General features: G+C 46.6%; 1 protein-coding gene across 1 annotated transcript in view; it reads left to right on the top strand.

Moving 5' to 3' along the window:
• Window positions 1-648: 648 nt before the first annotated feature.
• CASQ2 (calsequestrin 2) overlaps window positions 649-23941 on the top strand; it is a 39795-nt gene continuing 16502 nt past the window's right edge. The window contains exons 1-6 of the mRNA XM_083719474.1: window positions 649-1183; window positions 13192-13276; window positions 14775-14875; window positions 15876-15987; window positions 17210-17283; window positions 19296-19426. Coding sequence (XP_083575600.1) covers window positions 950-1183; window positions 13192-13276; window positions 14775-14875; window positions 15876-15987; window positions 17210-17283; window positions 19296-19426 — 737 coding nt within the window. The 5' untranslated portion in view covers window positions 649-949. The remainder of the gene's footprint in view (window positions 1184-13191; window positions 13277-14774; window positions 14876-15875; window positions 15988-17209; window positions 17284-19295; window positions 19427-23941) is intronic.

The raw sequence follows: 23941 nt of genomic DNA, 5'->3' as shown, positions 1-23941 counted from the left end.
GGAAAATAGGGACACTTGGAGAGTCTGTATAGCATTGTAGCTGGTAGGGCTACTAGCAGTGTAGCTTAGAAATAAATAGATCTGTTTATGGACAAGCACCCACCCTAAGCTCTGTTGTGTGGAAAGGCAGGCTAGAAATGTAATAAACAAATGCGGTCCATGTGACTTAAAATGTGTCTCTTTGGTTCAGTCCCACAAAAAAGCAGGGGTGGGGAGTGCGACAAATCCTCTTGGTTGCATCACTTTGGGGGTTTGGTTCTTCTTCATAACAACTTAGGGAGAGGGAGAGTCCAGGTTTATATTTAGTTGAGCACCTAACAGCAGCCAAACATGTCTAGGGGAAATTCTCCTTCATGGAGGCAAATTAGAATGCAGAAAATAAAACATCTCTTTGGACAACCCCTAATCGCCTCCCGATAAATAATGGAGGTATTTTAAGGCCAGTTACCCACAAAGTCCATGTAGTTGCTTGTCCCCTTCTGAAACTCAAAGGGAGATATGTGCATTTTCTGTACAGCAGAGGCATCTCTGCGCATTCCTGCCCCTCCTCCCCTCTCCGCTATTCCCTTTCTCTCTCTGAGGCAAAGCAGAGTGCCAGCGAAGTCCCTCAATTGTGTCATATCTGTCCTTTTTATTCATTGCAGGGTCTATTTATAGCCCGAAACAACTGCTTCCTAAAAATGGAGTTCTTAATGACCCAGAAGCCAGGCCAAGCTATGTAAGGTATCCAGGGTTTGGTCTCCCAGCTTCTCCTGTCTGTCTTTTTGCCTTTGTCTTCCAACCAGGGTTGCTAGTTTGCTTCTCAGTGACCTCAATCTATCTAGACGGATTCATAGGGGAAGCTGAGGTGGCAGGAGGGTAGCAGATCAAGCTGGACCCCGAGAGCTGGACCTCCGCAGGCTCTGGAATTCCTCTTCCTTCCCCCAAGATAAACAACAAACACCCCGAGATGAAAACATCTTGCTGGCTCCTGGCAGTTTTTTACGTGCTCACTTGCTGCAGGACAGAAGAAGGACTGGAATTCCCTACTTACGATGGGAAAGATCGGGTGATTGACCTGAGCGAGAAAAACTACAAGCAGGCCTTCAAGAAGTATGACATGGTCGGCGTGCTACTTCATGAGCCTGTGGCATCCGACAAAATTTCGCAGCGGCGTTTTCAAATGACTGAGATGGTGCTGGAGGTAAGTGTGGGTTGCATGTCATGGTCACACTCAGCACCTTGGCGGGGGGGGGGGGGGCGGGACACACCAAATTGGGAACCTCTAAAGAGGCCTTTGAAATATGCTTGAGTGCAGACTTGCACCTAAATCTTAACTTTTCCGGTCTGGAAGGTTTGTGCCAATGAACCTCCTCAAAGTTGTCCATCTTTCTGTGGGGCAAGGTCACTGGCTCTGAGTTGCAGTAAGTGGGGAACATCAGAGCAATTCAACAAGATCACAAATGCAAGCTGGATAGGCTTTCATCCACTAGCCAAACTCTCGGAATGAATTTCCCAGTCACTTATGTTTCATCCAAGTGTTTCTTCCATCTGCATTCCGGTATCAAAGCCATTGTTCTGCTCCTGTCAGGAATCCGACACAAGCAAGCCTCTGCTAAATCAAGCTGAAAAAAATATTCCATTACTTAGAAAGCCTCAGTCTGTGCTAGACGCCAGTTTGTTCTCTGCTGCCTGCTTTCAGATCTCTTCACCGTTTGCTGTTCATGTTTATTTATTGTCAAAACCTATTTCTAAGCCAAGAATGTGTTTAATGCTCTGGTGGTGAGAAGGTTCCACTATCAGGGAGCAAAACAAAATGCTATACTGGCTGCCAGAGGAATCCTATAAGTAAGTACAGTCAGACCTCGGGTTACTGATTCTTCAGGTTGTGTGTTTTCGTGTTGTGCACTGCGCAGAAACCAGAAGTACCGGAATGGGTTACTTCCAGGTTTTGGCACTTGCGTATGCACAGAAGTGCTAAATCGCGCTTTGTGCATGCGCAGAAGTGCCAAATCGCAACCCTCATGTGCGCAGACGTGGCGCTGCAGGTTGCAAACGCTGTGGGTTGTGAATGTGCCTCCCGCACGGATCACGTTTGCAACCCGAGTGTCCACTGTAAAACATGTAAAGGACTACAAGGCATAGTGGAGGGATAACTTTTGGCAATCTGATTCTCCTGAAATTGCCAAGCTAAGAATATTAGTTGGGAGAAAGAGATGCAACAGCTCCTTCTTACAGAGAAGCTGTCCTACATTGCCCTGTTCCCACTGTGGCCTCCTCCTAGTGCTGCGTCTTGTGAACTTCTGTGGGTGTCTCAAAGCAAGGCAACTGTATGATATGAGAAGGAAGGAAGGAAGTCTTCTCCTAGCCTAGAGGTAGAGCAAATTCATGTTGACAGTGGCAACTTTTAGCATCTCCCACCTGCTGCAACCAGGTCATCTTCCTGCCACGGCTGCATGTTGCCTTCATGTCCACCCAGATGCCTTTGCAGGCTTGCATGCCAGAAATGAGCTGCATCCTCTCACCTCCCCTTTGCCTATTTTTGCCCCAATATGCAAAAGTAGGAGGCCAAGAAGCGCAGCAGAGACAGGGGCCGAAACACAGAGAGAGATTGGGAAATTTGTTCACGGAAATAGTTATGGCGAAGGGACGTAAGTGTGCCAAAGTGTTGCTAGCAGTGGCGAGACTTGTTTGACGAATTGTAGCAAATTGTTACCATAAAGCAGGGGTAAGGAATCAGCCCAGGGTGGCTTCTCAGCCAGCGAAAGACAGACTGTGGGCTTATCCGCATTTACCTTTCCCCTGCTGTTTCCGGGCATAGTCTGACGCACACTTGTTTTTGCTCTGGAGCTTTCTGAACGAAAACCTGCCCTTTAAAGCTCTGTCCCATTCTAAGGGATGCTCCATTCTTGGCTCACAAGGCTACGTTTCGACGACGACGACAACAACAACAACAACAACAACAACAACAACAACAACAATAATAATAATAATAATAATATTTTATTTATACCCCGCCCTCCCCAGCCAAGGCCGGGCTCAGAGCGGCTTACAAGCAATAATAAAAACAAGTTGAATCATTACAACTTAAAAACAACATTAAAATACAACATTAAAATAATGAAACATTAAAATATTAAAATATCGCCTCATCGCAGGAGGAGAAGGAAAAGAAAAAAGAAAGAGAGGGAGGGAATCAAATTGGCTCCAAGCCAAAGGCCAGGCGGAACAACTCTGTCTTACAGGCCCTGCGGAAAGAAATCAGATCCTGCAGGGCCCTGGTCTCATGAGGCAGAGCGTTCCACCAGGCCGGAGCCAGAGTTGAAAAGGCCCTGGCTCTGGTCGAAGCCAATCTAACTTCCTTAGGGCCTGGGACCACTAGGGTGTTGTTATTTATGGACCTTGAGGCTCTCCGTGGGGCATACCAGGAGAGGCGGTCCCGGAGGTATGAGGGTCCTAGGCCGTGAAGGGCTTTAAAGGTCAAAAGCAGCACCTTAAATCTGACCCTGTGCTCCACCGGGAGCCAGTGCAGCTTGAAAAGCACTGGGTGAATATGCTCCCATGGCAGAGACCCCGTAAGGAGCCTCGCTGCAGCATTCTGCACCCGCTGGAGTTTCTGGGACAGCTTCAAGGGCAGCCCCGCGTAGAGAGAATTACAGTAGTCAAGCCTGGAGATGACCGTCGCATGGATCACTGTGGCCAGGTCGGGGCGGGAAAGGTAAGGGACCAACTGCTTGATGCGGCGAAGGTGGAAAAATGTCGCCTTGGCTGTTGCTGTAACCTGCGCCTCCATGGAAAGGGAGGCGTCAAGGATTACACCCAAACTCTTAACGGAAGGCAATGGCACTAATTGGGCCCCCGCAAGAGAAGGAAGTTGGTCCCTCATCCCCATGCCATCCCAACCTAGCCATAGGACCTCTGTCTTGGAAGGATTTAGTTTCAGTCGGCTCCCACGAAACCATCCAGCCACAGCTTCCAAGCATCTGGTCAGTGTGTTCGGGGCCGAGTCAGTGTGGCCATCCATCAGCAGATAAAGCTGAGTGTCATCAGCACATTGTTGACAACCCAGCCCAAAGCTCTGGATAATCTGGGCAAGGGGGCGCATAAAGATGTTAAAAAGCATCGGGGAGAGAATTGTGTTGTTATTTTTTTGAAGCAGGTTCTTGGGTGGCCTTTGTGCAATTACAGGTCTTGCTAGGCCTGGCAATCAGTCCGTGGCATCAACATCATCATCATCATCATCATACTCCGCCCATATGGCTGAGTTACTCCAGCCACTCTGGGTGGCTCCCAATTAAAAATAAAATAAAACATTAAACGGGGTGCGTTCCCGTTGCTCGGTCCCAGCGCCTGCCAACCTAGCAGTTTGAAAGCACCCCCAGGTGCAAGTAGATAAATAGGGACCGCTTACTAACGGGAAGGTAAACGGCGTTTCCGTGTGCTGCTCTGGTGCCGGTTCGCTGGAGCAGCTTCGTCACGCTGGCCACGTGACCTGGAAGTGTCTGCAGACAGCGCTGGCTCCCGGCCTCTAGAGTGAGATGGGCGCACAACCCTAGAGTCTGTCAAGACTGGCCCGTACGGGCAGGGGTACCTTTACCTTTACTAAAACATTAAACATTAAACACTTCCCTAAACAGGGCTGCCTTCAGATGTCTTCTAAAAGTCAGATAGTTGTTTATTTCCTTGACATCTGATGGGAGGGTGTTCCACATGGTGGGTGCCACTACTGAAAAGGCCCTCTCCTGGTTCCACTTCTCACAGGGAGGGAACGACCAGAAGGCCCTCAGAGCTGGACCTCAGTGTCCGGGCTGAATGATGGGGGGTGGAGACACTCCTTCAGGTATACTTCAGGTATAATGAGAACAACTGAGGAGAGCAGAAGACCAGCATCTGTTGGATGAGGGTGTGCTAAGGCAGAGGGAACAGATTTCCTTGGGCTCACTAGCAAGCTTGACCCAGATGCCAGCAGTGCCAGATTTAGGACGATGCGTGTGGTTCACCTGCACAAGGCACCGAGCCCAAGGGGCACAAAATTGAGACGATTGATAATTGAGAAAATCCATTAGGGGTGCCAAATGTTGACCTCGCGCAGGGCGCCATATTACAAAAGATTACCGACGTCCGCCCCTGATGCCAGTGTAGATCACTCTGATTTGACCCGCTCTAGGCAAATGGTGTGAAGAGCAGTGCAAAGCTTTCCTCAATTCATTCCTTTGGCCAAATCTGGGTACAGACTACAAACTGACTCTGCCCTGACATCCTTCATGTCAGGACTCATCCACACTTGCCTTTCCTCTGCAAATTCCAGGCACAATCCGCACTTCAAAGCTCTGTGTCCAAGCAGTCTTTTATTTTGCTCCAGAGCTTTCCCTACGAAAACTTGCTCTTTAGCGCTCATTCGGAACAAACATCAATCCATAGAAAGTTCAAATTGATGTTTGCTCTGATTGATTGCTAAAGAGTGTTTTGCTTTTTGTTTTTGGCAGGGAAAGCTCTGGGGCATCTCCACCCCCCCACAAAAACCCCCACACTTGGATGTGGCTCTTTTAAGTGCATATCTGCACCTGGAAAGAGCAAGGCAAAAAATAAGTAATAAGTCCTGTGTTCCTGTACTGGGTGGAGCGGAAAAGAAATCCCTTTCTTCCTACCCAGCGCACAAAATGCAAGCAGAGAAAAACAGGAAAGGAGTGGCTTCACCCATTCCTGATCTGACCCACAGCTGGCTTCTGCCCCACCCACCCACAGTATGTGGCCCCCACCAGATTACCCACCAAGGCCTTCAACATAGAATAAGTTTCCCATCTCAGTTTTGAGATGATAGGTTATGGGGTGAGGGGTGGGGAGAGAGAGAGAGAGAGAAAGAGAGAGAGATGCACATCTTTGACTTTCCCCCCATTTCCAGGGAGGCAGACGTGTTTGTTAAATCTCCCTCGGAGAGTATCTTCTCCAGTTACCTCACCAACAGGAGAGAGGTTTCTCTGCTCACACTCCAGGAATTCAGTGTACAGGCATCTGGGACACACAATGGTGGGCTGATCTGCACACTGCCTCACAAAAGGTTTCATATAGTCTTACTAGGTCATATTTTTAGCTGGGCTGGGTGTTCCTAATTTTAGTGACCTTAAGTGAAAGGCATCCTGCAGCCCTGTGAACCTAGGGTGAGGCCATGTTGAACTCCAGAACTTATTCCTATGCCCTGTTACAAGTTTGGTAAAAGAAACAAATTGGATGGGTTGCAGCGACTGCAGTCTTTCCAATTTTGGTTTCCTCGCTGGCATATGCAACTGGTACAGGATTTTTGGCTAGGGCTGCAATCTTTTGCACATGGTTGCAGGACGCAGTTCCATTAAACTCAGCAGGCATTGTTGTTTAGTCGTTCAGTCATGTCCGACTCTTTGTGACCCCCTGGACCAGAGCACGCCAGGCCCTCCTGTCTTCCACTGCCTCCTGCAGTTTGGTCAAACTCATGCTGGTAGCTTTAAGAACACTGTCCCACCATCTCGTCCTCTGTGTTCCCTTCTCCTTGTGCCCTTCATCTTTCCCAACATCCGGGTCTTTCCCAGGGAGTCTTCTCTTTTTATGAGGTGGCCAAAGTATTGGCACCTCAGCTTCAGGATCTGTCTTTCCAGTGAGCACAGCAGGGCATACTTTTGAGTAAACGTGAATAGGATCATGCTACCAATATGACGCAGGCAGAGTGGTGCATCAGATACCTAGAGTTTAATATAAACTATCTTCCACTGACCTCCTAATCTCATTGCACATTCCATTGTTCTCAGGAGACAATGGAGGAGTTGGTCTTTGGGAATGAAGTCAAACTATTGGAAGGTTGCATTGCCTGCAGTGTCTGTAGAGACCAATACAAGAGAGGCATGTTTTGCTGGACTTAGGATATCATCATTTCATCGGACACTGCGTTAGGCACAACCAATCACATATTCTGTTTTATATCCTTTCCTCACACGATTCCTAATTTTCATGTTAGAACGCATAAGGAGAGATTCCACTGCATGCGATATGCATTTTGCATCCATTTTGCAAATAGCCCACACCACTCTTCCAAGTTGTGCCTGCAAATTAATAGCCCAATTCTCTTTGGAAAGAGCTCTCAGATTAAACCTGGCTGTGCTGCCCTTGCTTCTAACATTACAACCAAAGCCTGAACTGCTGTCAGTGAGTGCCATGAGCAGATTTAGTGGTAGACCCCCCCCCCAAGAGGCTTCCAGCTGGCATTTGTTATCTTCTTCAGCCTCCTGGTGCTTTCAGAGCATACTTGGGCTCGGGCTATTTATAACAAAGATTTAGGGCATGCTGCACTTCCACAAGAGCCATGCTATTGTATGACATTTCAGTAATCCCAAAGAGAAGGATCTGATAGAGTGAGAGGCACAGTACAAGGTGGACTTCTTTGGTAGGGGAGCCCCAAAATTGTTGACCTTTTTTAGGGGGAAAATTGCTCACGTGTAATAAACTGTTTTGATTTCCTGACTCGTTGGGAATATTTGACGCTACGGAGTAACACAGCGACAGAGGAGAGGGGCAAGGACTTTCACTCCATTGCTTTTCACTGCCGCTGATCAAGAGGGACCAGTATACAGTAGGTATACATTTGGCGCCCCCCAGAATTCGGCAGCTGGGTGCCCTGCACCCCTTGCACCCCTGGGTAAAGACGGCCCTGGACATAGGAGAAGACCCTGCACAGCTACATTCCCCATAATCATCCGTGCATCTTTCTTTGGAGACAGAGGATCCTAGAACTGTATAATAGTATCTTGCCCAGAGCTGGAAAGATGTCAGGATAGCTACCAGGGCGGACTGGATGATGAAATTATTGGACTATGCAGAGACAGCAAGATTAACCGCGAAAATCAGAAATCAGGAAGATCAAAACAGAATGGGACAAATATATACAGTGATACCTCAGGTTAAGTACTTAATTTGTTCTGGAGGTCTGCTCTTAACCTGAAACTGTTCTTAACCTGAAGCACCACTTTAGCTAATGGGGCCTCCCGCTGCCACTGCGATTTCTGTTCTCATCCTGAAGCAAAGTTCTTAACCTGCAGCACTATTTCTGGGTTAGCGGAGTCTGTAACCTGAAGCGTATGTAACCTGAAGCGTATGTGTCAGGGGTACCACTGTATTGTACTTGAAAGACCACTGTAAACACTTGAACTCTTTGGCAGGCTTTAAATACCGTAATTCTTGCAATGATACATGGATTTTGGACACAATGGAGGATTGTAAATTAGATGGACTTATAATATGCAGTTTTAAAAAAAAGTTACTTAAAGAACCCACAGAGGGAAGGAGGGAAGTCTTGTGCAAATGTTATTATTTGTTATAATATTACTTGTGTGAATGAATTTGTAAAAATCAAATAAAAACTATTTTAAAAAAAGAATCGTATAATAGTAGAGGTCGAAGGCATTACAAGGGTCATCTAGTCCAACCCCTGCAATGCAGGAATCCTTTGCCCAAACTGGGGCTCGAACTCATGAGCCTGAGATTAGGAGTCTCGTGTCAGACTGAGCTATCCCACAGGTACATGGCTTTCTTCCTATCAGAGTTGCCTGTAGAGACAACAAGGGGAAGGCTCAGTCTGCAGAGGGCTCTCTTTCCTGGTCCTTCCTCTGTCTTGTGAGTGGAAAAGTGACTCTGGGTCTTCCCAGCCACAGCAGGGAGCTGAGGGGCATAGGGCAGGCTCCCTCGGCAGATTTCCAAGTGGCCAAATGCCTGCGCATGCATTGAATAAAAGGGATATATGGCAGAGTGTAGTTTTGCTCATTGTATGTAGCGCGTAGCTGAGCTAGTTCTGAGAAGGCTGCAAAAAAAGGTTCTCCCAGTTGCATTTGAATTCTTCAAATAATAATAATAATAATAATAATAATAATAATAATAATAATAATAATAATTTGTATCCCACCCTCCCCAGCCGAAGCCGGGCTCGGAGCAGCTACCAACAGTAAAAATAACACAGTTTCCATAAAATCACAATCAATTAATTGAAATACATTCTAAAATCAATTCAGAGTCAAATTAATGGCAACCATTGGGCTAGAGTTCTGTGAGGATTGCCAAAGGAGAGAGTCAGGCTGTGCCCTGGCCAAAGGCCTGGTGGAACAGCTCTGTCTTGCAGGCCCTGCGGAAAGATGTCAAGTCCCGCAGGGCCCTAGTCTCTTGTGACAGAGCGTTCCACCAGATCGGGGCCACGGCCAAAAAAGCCCTGGCTCCGGTTGACAAAATGTCTTCTTTTTCTTTAACCGATTGCAAGGAAAACACTTGAAACCAAGTGTTGCCAAACAAGGGAGCAGATGGACAGCAGAGGAGCGAAAGGGAGACAGGCCTTTCTGGTGAAATTCAGCAGGGCTTGACTTTTGTTTTTCTCCTCTGCCTCATTGCCTGACCTGAATGCTTCCATTCCAGGCAGAGGTGTGTCACTTGAACACAATGGGAAGGTAAAAGCAAGCTGTCAGGCAAACCCCTTTCCGGGAGCTGCCACTTTGGGAATGTGTCTTGGCATGTGCTAAGACAGCAACCTGCCCCAAGTCCTGAGTTTATGCTCAGACTTCCCGGGTGTTATGCTTATTGTGGGCAGAATTTTAAAAATCGGCCTATCTGCCTGCAAGTGTGGCCCTTTGCCAATTTTGCAAGGCCAGTTGCCATGTTCAAATGCTGATGCATTGAAGAGGGGATATGTTGTACATGTGTCACCAAAAGAAGAAGCCTTCCCAGGCTCTTGGGCCTGGAGTTGCAGGCTGCTGAGTTGCCTTGCACGCCAGTAAAGGTAAAGGGGACCCCTGACCATTAGGTCCAGTCATGGCCAACTCTGGGGTTGCAGCGCTCATCTCGCTTTACTGGCCAAGGGAGCCGGTGTACAGCTTCTGGGTCATGTGGCCAGCAGGACTAAGCCTCTTCTGGTGAACCAGAGCAGCGCACAGAAACGCCGTTTACCTTCCCGCCACTTGGTGCTTTCGAACTGCTAGGTTGGCAGGAGCAGGGACTGAGCAACGGAAGCTCATCCTGTCGTGGGGATTCGAACCGCCAACCTTCTGATTGGCAAGTCCTAGGCTCTGTGGTTTAACCCACAGCGCCACCTGCATCCCTAACCCTAACAGAGGAGAAATAGCAAGAGAACAGATTCCAATTGCAAGAGCAAAAAAGAGGTTTGAGTTTACAACAAAACAAGGAGCAGTTAGTAGATTTACCTGTTGTAAAAATTACAGTTTTGAAGTATAGGTGGGTTCCCACAAGGCAAGACACAGTGATAACAGCAAGAACCATTTTTGAACTAACAGAACTGGACAACAGAGGCAAAACAACTGCTTATATACATTTCTGAAGGCCTGGGCCACTCCCACTCCCAACGTGATTGGCTGTCTGAACTTCCAAGCTTCGAATCACAACTCAGAGTTTAAGGGCCAATGGCAGAGGCCCAAATCTTGAAATGTTTTGTGACTCGATATCATGTATCGAATTAGAATACAGGAGCTCAGAATCCTTAGTCCAGACTCAAGCTCAGGCAAACACAGACCACTGAATACATAACAAACTTCATAATATATGTCTAACTTTTTAAATTCTTGAAACACTTTTTAAATGCTGAGTAAGGGCTTGTCTACGTTGGAGTTTAATGTGGATTAAAATCTGTCTGTGGGCTTATGCATATTACTTTTCTTCTGCTTTTTCCAGGCAAGGTCTGTGTCCCAGCACTGTTTTTCTTGCCCTGGAGCTTTCCCCCTGCTGGATAAGAAAAACATTTTAATGGTGCTTTCAATGTGTTTTCAATATTGTTTTAAAGGCTACTTTAGCTGTTTTTATTGCATGATTGTAAATTACCTTGAATCTTATATGAAAGGCGATTCGTCAATTAATAAAACCATAATAATACCTCTGGCATTATTTTGGATATCATTTGGATATTTCCACCTATTATATTAAAACTTCACTGGAGATCCCGGAACCAAATTAGGTAGTTTTCCGGTAGCATTTGCTCAAAAACTCTCAAACACAAGAAAACACTGGGAACTATGTTGAAAATATAAAACAGGGTATAGAATATCAAAGGGACACTATTATAAAGCATCAATAACCCCTCAGTTCTGGGTCTGGAGCAATTTGGGTGTCACCTTGCCTCAAAACTGGATAATGCAGAAAAGAGGGGAATGATGAGAACCATGAGGAAAGGGCTAAAAAGATCTGACAGCAAGAACAAGTTTGCTTATATACTGAAAGCACGTTTATCCCATTCTTCATTTGGCTCTCAGGGCAGCTCATGCAAGATCAATAAGAAGCCCGACTGTCTCTGCCCTCGGGTTTAATCTGCAAGACACAATGGAAAAGGGATGAGGAGGACAGAAGAAAGCAAGCAAACCCAGGCAATAGTTCTTAGAATTGCAGACTTCTTATAAATGGGCAGCTTTAATGGAAACAGCTGAAGGAGAAGAGAAGCCCAATAAAACTGACCTCTCAACAGAGCCAGTGTTTCCCCTCCTTCCCTCTGTAACCCGTGACAAGTTGGTCAGGCCACTAAGAGTATATCAGAATTGAAAGGTGAGGGAATCACTCCCTTGCGTTGCCCTGTACTTAGAACTTCTACATACCCTCCAACACTTCTCCAATGAATATAGGCATGTTCTATTATTATTATTATTATTATTATTATTATTATTATTATTCCCTGCCCATCTGACTGGGTTTCCCCAGCCACTCTGGGTGGCTTCCAACATATATAAAAACATAATTGTCAGGGCTGCCTCTAGGTCCCAGCTCACAGAGGACCAACGCCAGGTTGATGTAATGTACAAAGGTCTTTATTGAAGTTTGGTTTCCATTCCAACGCCAGAGCGTGCAGCCCTACGTCTTAACCTTAGATCGGCGAAGTCCCGTCTGACTCATCACCCCTTCCGCACCAGTTTAAGATCCTAGCCCTACTCCACCTCTTCCGTTGTTCTTTCCTCCTCTGGGTCCTCCTGCCCCCTGGGGTTTCCTCCTTTCTGGACTCTTCTGACGCTGACCCCCCTGAGTCTTGCCCCTCCTTCCGGCGGGCTTTAGGACCTGGCTCCCTATCCGGGCTACCTGCTGTGCCGCTCGCCTGTACATTTGAACTTGGCGCGCGCGCCCAGCCGGTAACCTTCCTCCTGACCGTTTCCCCGCTCTCCGATGGAGGCGTGGCCAGTCCTGACTCATCTCCTCTCGCTGGTGGTGAGAACACTGGTCCCGATGCCTGGGACTCCCCCCCCCCCCACTGCGCTCTGGTGGGGAAGCTGGTCCTGATTTCCAACTGCTGCTCTGGGAGTCCCCGCTGGCCCCTTCCTTCTGGGGTTTCCCCCTTGGCACCCCCCTTGCCCTGGCCATCGGCGCTCCCTTCTGTGAATCTTCCGATTCGCTGGAGAGGCTTGTGGAATAACTCTGGCCACTGTCACTGCCTGCGCCCCCCTCGGATTCCTCCTCCTCACTCTCCATCTCCGCCCACTCCTGTGCCTCTGCTCCTGAACCCCTGACAATAATATATAATATATAAAAACATAATAAAACATTAAAGAACTTTTCTATATAGGGCTGCCTTCAGATGTCTTCTAAAGGTGGTATAGTTCCTTATCTCCTTGGCTCGGGGGTCACGTAACATACCCTCAAACCTTTCTCCGATGGAAATAGGGACATCCTAAGGAAAGGTGGAACATTCCAGAGCCAAATCAGAAACCAGGGCGGTTTCTGTAACTCTGGGACTGTCCCTGGAAAATTGGGACACTTGGAGGGTCTTCTACCAGGGGCAGCCCATCCTGTTTCGCCACCTGATGTGGGGCGGCTGGAATGCCTCCTCTTGCATATCTGTGTCCTGAGGCAACTGCTGCACTTCGCTTAATGGGAAGAAGAAGAGTTTGGATTTGATATTCCGCTTTATCACTCCCCGAAGGAGTCTCAAAGCGGCTAACAATCTCCTTTCCCTTCCTCCCCCACAACAAACACTCTGTGAGGTGAGTGGGGCTGAGAGACTTCAGAGAAGTGTGACTGGCCCAAGGTCACCCACCAGCTGCAGGTGGAGGAGCGGGGAAGCGAAGCCGGTTCCCCAGATTACAAGTCCACCGCTCTTAACCACTACACCACACTGGCTCTCAAAATGGCTGGCTCTGTCTTCTGCTCCATCAAATGTTATCTGTGGGATACTGGCCTGAGGAAGTTTGGACTGACAACCTTGTCTGTGTTTTCCTTCAGCTCGCTGCACAGGTCTTGGAAGAGAAAGGCATTGGTTTTGCATTAGTGGATTCCAAGAAAGATGCCAAACTTGTCAAAAAGCTGGGTAAGTGTGATCTGTTTATAATGCTGAAGATAATCATGAGTGAATGTTGAGGGGATTCCAGTGTCACATATCCAGTGACCAAAGTCAAAGTACGATTCGCAGAGCAGCCAATGTTCTGCTGGGTTTTTACACATGACCCCCAGCGCCTAGGCTTCCCTTGCCAGGGCCCTGATCCAACACGATGCACTGCAGCGGCCACCTGGCCTCAAGCTGGCTGCAATGAGACCCTTGCCCAAATTTCACTCTAGATTGTTCCAATGATACCAGGTGAACGAAACAGCCCTTGACAACAATGACATGGCTATGCTGGAGCAAAGTTAAACTGCTGTACTTCTGTGGTAGTTTAAAAGGACTGTGCGGGTACTTAAAAACAGGTATGGCACTCAAAGGTGAGAGCCGCCAATAGCAGGGGACAAAGCCTCAAGGAGGAACAGAAAGTGATGGAGAGGAGGAAGAAGACGGAGATTGTTGAAAAGGCTTGGAGTAGGACCTGTAAGAAATTACCATATTTTTCGCTCCATAAGACACACTTTTTTCTTCCTAAAAAGTAAGGGGAAATGTCTGTGTGTCTTATGGAGCGAATGCGTGGTCCCTGGAGCCGAATTGCCCAGGCGTGAAAAGCAGATCATGCTCTTTTTTTTGAAAGAGGGAAGGGGGTGTTGAAACAAAGCCACTGATTGGCAAGCGATCGGGAGGGAGATAAGGCTGCCAGTCGAGCATGTGTCTCTTCCAGGGTCCTACTTGAGTGTAGGACGAGCTCTTGACAGTTTCATTGCACAAGTGGAAATCCTTGTGCTGATAGAACGAGAAAGCTTCATATTGCCCAGAGATGTTTTATTGTCTAGCAAGAGGGAAAGGACCAGGAGGAACTGAGTGCAATGCTCTGAAATATTTAAACAGTTAAAAGGAATATTTGCTGTATTCTGTGACCCTGGAGAAAATGGAACTATTGGAGAGTATGCTATCTGAATCTTTCCAACTCCAGTCCCAGGACTGAGGGCTCATCCACACTTTTGTTTGTCCTATGATTTATTTTGCGGGGCAGAGCAGCAGGACAAGAAAAGAACTTAGAAATCACAGGACAAATAGGACAAATTGTGGGACAAATGGCAGTGTGGATGAGCCCTGACTGTCCTTTGTTCTAGTTACAGATATCTGAAGAAGTGTGCATGCACACGAAAGCTCATACCAAGAACTAACTTAGTTGGTCTTTAAGGCGCTACTGGAAGGATTTTTTTTTGTTTTGTCCTTTGTTCTGTTTCAGATATAGATATTGCTGGCACCACCTCCAGCCAAGAAAGGCTGTTCACGTTCCAGAATGGTCTCCAGCTAACATCACACAGCAGATTCTTAATAGACCTAGTGTGACCATTTTAGCAGTCTCTGTTTCTACATAATCCAGTTTTACAGCTATAAAATCACAGGGCTGGAAGGAACCTCACCAGCCCATTTAGTCTAACTGCAAAGTCGTTGCTCTCTCTGTATGCCCTTTCTCCAGGTCTGGATGAAGAAGGGAGCCTGTACATCTTTAAGGAGGATCACATCATCGAGTTTGATGGGCAAATGGCTGCAGACGTCTTGGTTGAATTCCTCCTGGATGTAAGTACAAACAAAACCAGAACTGGCCCAATAAATTCTCCCCCATTTCTAGTTGAAATAATGTATTGGTGTTAGTGCTCTTTGCAACTTATGTGGTACCTTATTCTTGGTCTCTGGGCAAATGTAATATATAAGCCATAAATTGTGAATGGAAACACGCTTTGTCTAAAAAGGACTGTTCTCAACGCTGTCTCCTTTTTTCTCCAATACTGTTCAAGTGGAAATTTTGAACTCTTGTTTTGTTCCAAGCATGGCCACTACCCAAGACTGCAATCCTATGCACATTTAATTGGGAGTAAACTTCACTATATATCATGGGACTTATTTTTGAATAGTTGTGCATTAGATTGGACTGCATGGCCACAAATTGTAACACTAGAAAGTTAGCCCATGCAGGGTTACTCCTGAGTGAACTTGTTTAGGATTATGATGCAATAATACCTGGTATTTCTGACATATTCCCTAAATGCTGATTCTGAAGATTTTAATATGCAGACAATGCCATTGAATCAGCTCTTGTAGAGCCGCATCCTCAGCACCTAGTTTGTATACAGCAATCTTCCCTGATCTGTTTTGGACTATAACGCCCATCACTCCAAGCCAGCATAACTGGCCAGACAGATGGGCATTATAGTCAAAAATATCTGGCCAGTGCTCAATACTATGGAGCCGAGTGAATAATCCCAGATGGCATATAGAGAAATAGTCCCACTTGATGAGACACTTTTTACTACAAAAGTTACATTAGTAAAAGAAAACAGCATTTTGAATGCATTACAAAAATGCAACACCAGATGGTGTTGGAGAGCAAAAAAAACCCCACCTATGTTATTTTCCATAGTGTTTTTCCCCTTTTGTTATAATGATTTAATTTCTGACTTATTTATAGTGTGTTTTCCCCCCCTGTTTGTAGATCCACCCTTTGTTTCATATCAGGCAGTAAGCACCCCATTTACATTGCTAATAAGTTGTTCTTAACCAAATTCTTTCTTCATGGCAGCTGATGGAAGACCCAGTGGAGATCATCAACAGCAAATTGGAGCTGCAGGCCTTTGACCACATGGAAGAAGAGACCAAGCTCATTGGCTACTTCAAAGGAGAAGACTCAGAACGTAGGTTTGGTCGGGGGATTCGTAGGTCTTGGCGGATTCTGAAGGGGTCTAAGAAGGTCAACGTTTCCCATCCGAATTCTGTAGCAAGATAGACAGACTTGCTTAAGGGAGCTCTGTCCGCCTTGCTACTGAATTGGTCTTGTGATGCAATTCCCGTGTTCTGTTCAGCATGTTAATGGAAAACCGAAAGAGGTCACGAAATGTGTGCAGTGGAGATGGAATGCAAGGGGGTGGGTGGTGCCCTTGCTCCCATCCTCATCACATCCAAAAGTCTGAGCAGATCCTAAGCGTGCAGGCTTACACACAGAAGGAAAGTTTCTCATCCCCTCCTGCCTCCGCAGATTCCTGCATCCCTCAAGAAGAGATCCCAGAAGGATGGGGTCCTCCTGAAGAACGTGGGATAGAGTGCAGGGCAGGGGCTGTCCTTGCATGAACTTCCTTAACCATTCTTAGTCTCCAAGCTTAATTTGGGGTGATTAGAGCCACCCCCTCTGTATAAGTAGCCCCTTGTGTCCCTTTATATGTTTTTCGGGAGAGCGTCTCTCACCCTCTTGAGACATTTAACTTTTCAGTTCAAGCCACAGCTGGGCAGCCCTGTTTAGGGAAGTTTTTAATATTATGCTGGGAGCTGCCCAGATGGGCAGGCTATAAATAGTAGATGATTATTATTATTATTATTATTATTATTATTAAACTTTTCAGTTCAAGATGCAGCTAGGTTGCCACCTCCATGAACCTCTCCGAACTACATAATATTTTCACTTTCCCATTCACTGCAAAAGCTAGAGAGAGAAAACGCATCTGAGCTCTTGCAAATCCACAACATGGATTCCTTAAACTTTGGAGCTGGGTGCATGTGGTTTTCAAACGAGAATAATATAGACAAATAAATCTCATTTTAAAGGGTCCCCTGACATCCGTGCTTTTGAAAAGTGATATTTTAACTCATCTCCCATTTCATATTATGAGAATAGCTTGCTTTTGTGTTTCCCCCTCTTTCCCACTTATTCTGTGAGGAAAGAGGGGCTCTGTGATGGCAGAATCAGGCCAGGCTGTGTAGCACAGCAGCAGCAAGGGTAGAAATGCAGGGTTGGTTTCTAGACTGACTACCATGGGAGTTATTTTTGATCCAGCTTTCAGAAGCTGATGCCAGTGCATGTGTTAATCTTCATTTAAGATGACCAAATGGGAACTAATCTTCTCCTTCCTTTCTGCTTCTCAGATTACAAAGCATTTGAGGAGGCAGCAGAACACTTCCAGCCCTACGTCAAGTTCTTTGCCACCTTTGACAAAGGGGTAAGCAGCTGGAACCCCGCAAATTCCACATAAGAGCTGTTAGGAAGGATTGCAGCAATGGCTAAATCTGATGGTGGTTAAATATGAGTCATGCCAGGGGCAGCCAACCTAAGGCCCGGAGGCCGGATGTGGCCCAATCACCTTCTCAATCTGGCCCGCGGACAGTCTGGGAATCAGCATGTTTTTACATGCGTAGAATGTGTCCTTTTATTTAAAATGCATCTCTGGGTTATTTGTGGGGCCTGCCTGGTGTTTTTACATGAGTAGAATGTGTGCTTTTATTTAAAATGCATCTGTGGGTTATTTGTGGGGCACAGGAATTCATTCATTCCCCCCCCCCCAAAAAAAAATAGTCCGGCCCACCACATGGTCTGAGGGACAGTGGACCGCCCCACGGCTGAAAAAGGTTGCTGATCCCTAAGTCATGCAACACTCCCATGGCAAGGGAGTTTGCCAGTTGTTCACTGTGTGGCTTGCAAGAACTACTGTTCAGGATCCTAGGTGTTGGTGCAAGTGTGTGTATGTGTGTATGTAAAGGAGAATTCTTGAATGCCAAGATTCAATTTTGGGGCAAGTACTCTTTGGAGAGACAACCTTAGCAGAGGTTTAAAGTCACAAAATATGCAGCAAAGTAATGTGTGGAAACATAGGCTCTTAGACATTTTAAATATCCCCTACCAAGTAAATTCCAGAATGTCCCCTTCAAAAGTTTCTTTCCAAACTTACCCGTTCCCTCCAGCACAGGAAAAAGACCACGTTTAGTAAACACGTTTAGAGTTTACTTACAAACTCTCCAAAGGTCAGAGTCATGTGCTTTTCCATACATCAGTCAGAAAAGTTACAGAGGCAGTAGCACTTAGCTTAGTTACAAAGTGGTGAAAGTTCCTAAATTATTGGTATAGTAACTCAAGAATGGCTTATGAGAGCCGGGTGGTTGAGCTATTGTCTGTGTTATCAAAATTGTTTTGTGAATTACCGCTGCTGAGAATGTAATTATCATTATCTGTAGTTTTCAAAAATTAATCTCCCTCCGGCCTTACTTTTTACAATCTCGCACCCAATCGTATATCTGAGTACTTGCAACTCAGGATAACACTTCATTCATCTGATGAAGTGGGGTGTGGGCCACAGTTTTTCTTGCCATTTATATTGGGACTTGATACTCAAACCTCGATGACTTGGAATGAAATTCAAAAGAAGATGAGGAGTGTATTTGATTTCTTTTGCATTTTTCTTAGCTTGCCTCTTTTTATGTACAGTGTTTCATAGTTGTTAAGGGGCCTATAAAGGTCTTGTGTATTTCTTTATTTGTGTGAAATAATCATTCACTCCTATAATCTGCCCACATGTAACAGTATCCTTGCCATCTGAGTTTCCACTTTTCTCAGTTCCCACATTTTTTGAAGTCAGGTGGATGGTGACCAGTGGCATTGTATTTTTGTTCTGGCATCTTGGCTGTGGGATCCCGTCCCTAAGGAGACTCACTCAGCGCTGCCGATCCTGATGTCTGTTCCGCACCAGATAAACATTTTTTATTGCCTGATGCTTTTAATGCTAACTTGTTTTAGATCTTTTCCTAGCAACTGTGGATGTTCTTGCTTTAACTTATTAATGTTGTTATTTATGTTGTTAACTGCAAGCCGCTTAAAATATTTGGACTAGATGTAAATTATCATAATAAATTATTGTATATGCATATAGAAAGGGGATTTTTAAACTGTGCATGTGGGATTAAAGAACAAACAAACGAAAACTGCCATTCAACCTTGCTAGATTCAATTTTGCTTTGTTAGTTTTCAGAAGAGCATTGCTGATTCTGATGAAAGCAGAGTTTTTGTTGTTATGAAAGTATGTAGTGCTATACTTCTTTGTTGTGGTATTTTAACTTTCCACATACTTACATGTTGAATAATTCCAGAAAGTATTCAGTGTGAGCTGACAATATATTAGAGAGAAATGTTTTTCAGCAAAAGAAATGCCCATAATTTACCAGTGTCTTTGCTTGTTTATAGGTTGCAAAGAAACTGGGCCTGAAGCTAAATGAGGTGGATTTCTATGAGCCTTTTATGGATGAACCGGTCCATGTCCCTGACAAGCCATATACAGAAGAGGAACTGGTTGATTTTGTGAATGAGCACAGAAGGTATCAATCATGGAACTCAGAATAGTACCCCTTGTCCTATAGGGTCAGGGCCTCCCAGTTGCAGTGCAGACCCTCCAAGTGTCCCTATTTTCCAGGGACCGTCCCAGATTTACAGAAGCCGTCCTGGTTTCTGATTTGATCCTAGAACATCTCACTTTTCCTAAGGCCATCCCAATTTAAACGGAGAAATGTTGACAGATATGGAGTTGTGTGACTTCCAAGCCAAGGAGATTAGTAACACTATAAACTTTAGAAAACATCTGAGAGCAGCCCTGTAATAGTTTTACTGTTTTTATAGATGTTGGAAGCTGCCCAGAATGGCTGGAGCAACCCAGTCAGATGGGTGGGGTAATAATAATAATAATAATAATAATAATAATAATAATGGAATAGGACGTCCCTTTTTTCATCCTATTGCAGGTCTCTTGATTATTGTATCCAGTGTGGTGTAGTGGTTAAGAGCAGTAGACTCGTAATCTGGGGAACCGGGTTCGCATCTGCGCTCCTCCACCTGCAGCGGCTGGGTGACCTTGGGCCAGTCATACTTCTCTGAAGTCTCTCAGTCCCACTCACCTCACAGAGTGTTTGTTGTGGAGGAGGAAGGGAAAGGAGATTGTTGGCCGCTTTGAGACTGCTTAGGGTAGTGATAAAGTGGGATATCAAATCCAAACTCCTCCTCCTCTTCCTCCTCCTCTTCCTCCTCCTCCTCCTCCTCCTCTTCTTCTTCTTCTCCTCCTCCTCCTCACAGCCTGCACAAAAACCTCTTCATGAGTGATTTGCAGATATATGGTAACTCAAAATGGGGGTGTATCAATAGACCAATAATTTGGAAATCCTGCAGGGTTTATTTATTTGTGAAAAGAACAATAGAATGAAGGAAAAACAAAAAAAAAAATCCTTCCAGTAGCACCTTAAAGACCAACTAAGTTAGTTCTTGGTATGAGCTTTTGTGTGCATGCACACTTCTTCAGATATCTGAAGAAGTGTGCATGCACACGAAAGCTCATACCAAGAACTAACTTAGTTGGTCTTTAAGGTGCTACTGGAAGGAATTTTTTTTGTTTTGACTATGGCAGACCAACACGGCTACCTATCTGTAAATAGAATGAAGGGTTACTGAGAGGCTCACAACATTATAATCTGCATGGCCATGTTTGCATCCACACACATACAGTACATGGATTGCAATGAAGAATTATTTGCAGCTTGTGTTGCCCAGGGATGTAGCTAGGATTTGTGGAGATATGGGCCCACCACCTGTGCTTTAGATCCTTGCCCATCCTGACTAATAAAAGCTGCCAGAGAAGGTCTGGCCACATAGGTTTGTGCTGTGCCCAATTTCTCTTTTTAGCAAGGTATAATGCCATCTGGCTTCAAGTAAGAGGAGGTCGGGCCATTTTTTGAAAAGTTGTCACTGGACTTGACAGCATTACACAACTATTGGTCAGTCTGAAATAGTTCCTTAGGGGGCAAAGTGTTGCCGAAACAGAAACAGGTGGTCTTGGTTCCAGGTTTCCCTAGATGAAATTGATTTCCTAGGCCCATTTCAATCTGGCTTCTAGTCTGGTTGTGGAACAGACATGAACTTTGCTGCCTTAGTAGATGACTTTCACAGGGAAAGGGAGCGCATTCCTGTTGATTCTGCCAAATTCTTGGGTGGCATAAAATACCATAAATCCTTCTGGATGTTGGTGGTCACCATTCTTGCTAACCCTTTAAACGCATGCAAATAGCAGGTGGATAGAAAAAGATACATTTTACTTGCCCAAAAATGGGTATCAGAAGAAGTCCTGACGGAAGAAGAATGGATACAAAAAATTGTGGAATATGCAGGAATGGCGAAACGTACCAGAAAAAATAAGAAATCAAGATAACAAACTTTTGATAAAAGAATGGAAATGGTTTATTGAATATTTACAAACAAACTGTAAACAGATAAGAACATTGGCAGGATTATTGTAATAACCTGCAGTTTTATAAGAGTTTGCATTTAAAGTAGATGAATAAATGATTAAGTTAATTTGGAATATGCAGAAAATATAAAAAATTAATTGAAGGAACCGCAGAAAGAGGGGGAAGGAAGTTGAGTTTCAAAACATTAAAATGATTGTAAAATTATTGAAATGCATAAAATTGAAAATCATAAATAAAAATTATCAGAAAAAGCCTCTCCTCTTCACAGAGGGCAGGTGCTGTGAGCGGGAACCACTTCCCACGCTGGCAGGGGGCGTAACTCAGCCCCCTGCGTCTCTGAGTCTTGTGCCCGTCTCACGCTCACCAGCCAGCCTATACGGCTGGGTGGGGGCGTGGCTTAGCTGTATTTGAACGACCGCGGGCACACAGCCTCTCCCTTCTTGTTCCTGGCTTCCTCGGATCACGCACCCACCCTCCCTTAGGTTTCTTCCTTCTTTTCTTGACCTTGCTATGGACTTCGGTTGGTCGCCTTGGTTGTCCAGGGGGCCTGGTAGGAATTTTTTTCCACTTGGCAGATTGGTACCAGCCACTTGGTTTTTTCGACTACCTCATAGCAAATCGTCACAACTTTGTCAGTTTTGGCTGTTGGGCATTGGAAAACGCGTTGTGTGTTGGAGATGAGGTTGTGGCCATCACCTACTACTCCCCTTGAAGGGTATTCTGTTAAAGGAAGCCGGCGGTCATGGTTCCTGTCCGATGCCCTGGGGGTGGCTAGGGCCATGGCTCGACCCCCAGTGACTCTAGGGGAAAGCTCCCAGTTGATTTGCACCAACAAGTTCCCCCTACTGGTTGTTAACCCTTGTGTGACTCCCGGCAGAGCGGGCAGGAGTCAAGTATAGTCTGTCCGATCCAATGCCACTCACATTCTGTAACCAATAAATTTGTGGCCTTCTTAGCCCATTAACCTAAATACTTGTGTCCATGTGTATTATTTTATCTCCAAGCGGGGGCTGGGCCTCAACTCACAAAAGAAAAAAATTCAGTGGTACCTCGGGTTACATACTGTCAGGACTGCCGCTAGGTCCCAGCTCACAGAGGACCAACGCCCAGTGGATATTATATACAAAAGTCTTTATTGAAGTTTAGTTTCCATTTCCAAGCTCTGGGCGCGCAGGCCCACGTCTTAACGCTAGACCGGCTAAGTCCCCTCTGACTCACTGCTCCACCCACACCAGTTTAAGATTCTAGCCCGGCTCCACCTCTTGCGCTGCTCTTTCCTGCGTTGGGTCCTTCTGCCCTCTGGGGTTCCCTCCTTCCTGGACTCCTCTGACGCGGAGCCTCCTGAGTCTTGCCCCTCCCTCCGGCGGGCTTTAGGACCTGGCTCCCTTCCCGGGCTCCCCGCTGTGCCGCGCTCCTGTACATTTGAACTTGGCGCGCGCGCCCAGCCGGTGACTTTCCTTCTGACCGTTTCCCCGCTTCCTGATGTGGGTGTTGCCAAACCTGACTCCTCTCCTCCCTCTGGTGGTGAGGACACTGGTCCCGACTCCTGGGACTCCCCCTCCCCACTGCGCTCTGGTGGAGACGCTGGCCCTGATCTCCAGCTGCTGTTCAGAGACTCCCCGCTGGCCCCTCCCTCTTGAGGTTTCTCCCTTGGAATCTCCCTTGCTCTGGCCACCGGCGCTCCCTTCTGTGAGTCCTCCGATTCGCTAGAGAGGCTTGTGGAATAACTCTGGCCACTGTCACTGCCTGCGCCCCCCTCGTACTCCTCCTCCTCACTCTCCATTTGCTCCCCCTCCTGTGTCTCTCCTTCTGAACCCCTGACATCCATCCCCCCCTCGAAGCCCCCCCTTCCCCCCTCCCCCTCTTCCGGTGCAGGTTCCGGGTGCTCCATTGTTGTAGGGGTGAGTCCAGGATACAGCTCGTCCCCTGAGGCTTGCAACCATCGAGATAAGTCCGGGAAGTCCCCCATGGGCTCGTCGACGACGACCTCCTCCGCTTCCATCTCCTGCGCGGTGTGCTCGAAATCTGCGCTCGACCCCAAATCACCCAAGAGCCCTCCTCCCCCTGTTGTTTGATGGGGGTCCACCTCCCAGGGCCCCTTCGGCATGTCTCTGGGCCAGCCCACTTCGGGTTGGTCCTCCCACCAATAAGATCCCCCCGTGCCAAAACCTGAAAGTGATCCCTCCGGAGAGCTGCCTCCCGGAGCCGAGTCCTCAGCTGACGAGAAACCCCGGAAAGTGCTGGCCGAGAGTGTGGGTGTGAACAAACAATCCTCGAAAAAGCCCGCCGGCATAGGCTTGTGCGGGAAAAGTGTGTGGAATTCTTCCTTGAGCAACTGCTCTTCCACTGCGTAATCCGGCACCCACCTGTTGGCGCTGGCCGGGGTGTCCTCCGTGGCGAGAAGATATTCAATCCCGTCCTCCCCCCACCTTGAGTCTAAAATCTCAGTGGCTTCATTAAGTGGCTCCTCTTTCGGCGACCCCCCTTTCTTGGGCGCTTCTCTGAGCGGGTCTGGCGCCTTCCCCGGTGCTTGAAACCTGTGGGGCTCTCTGTAGGGCGTGAGCACTGATCTATGAAAGACCGGGTGCATTCTGGAACCCT

Source organism: Podarcis gaigeae (genome assembly GCF_964106915.1).
Source record: "Podarcis gaigeae genome assembly, chromosome: 17".
NCBI classification, from domain to species: domain Eukaryota; kingdom Metazoa; phylum Chordata; class Lepidosauria; order Squamata; family Lacertidae; genus Podarcis; species Podarcis gaigeae.
The sequence above is the reverse complement of the archived record's forward strand: the minus strand, read 5'-3'. Positions and strand labels throughout refer to the sequence as shown.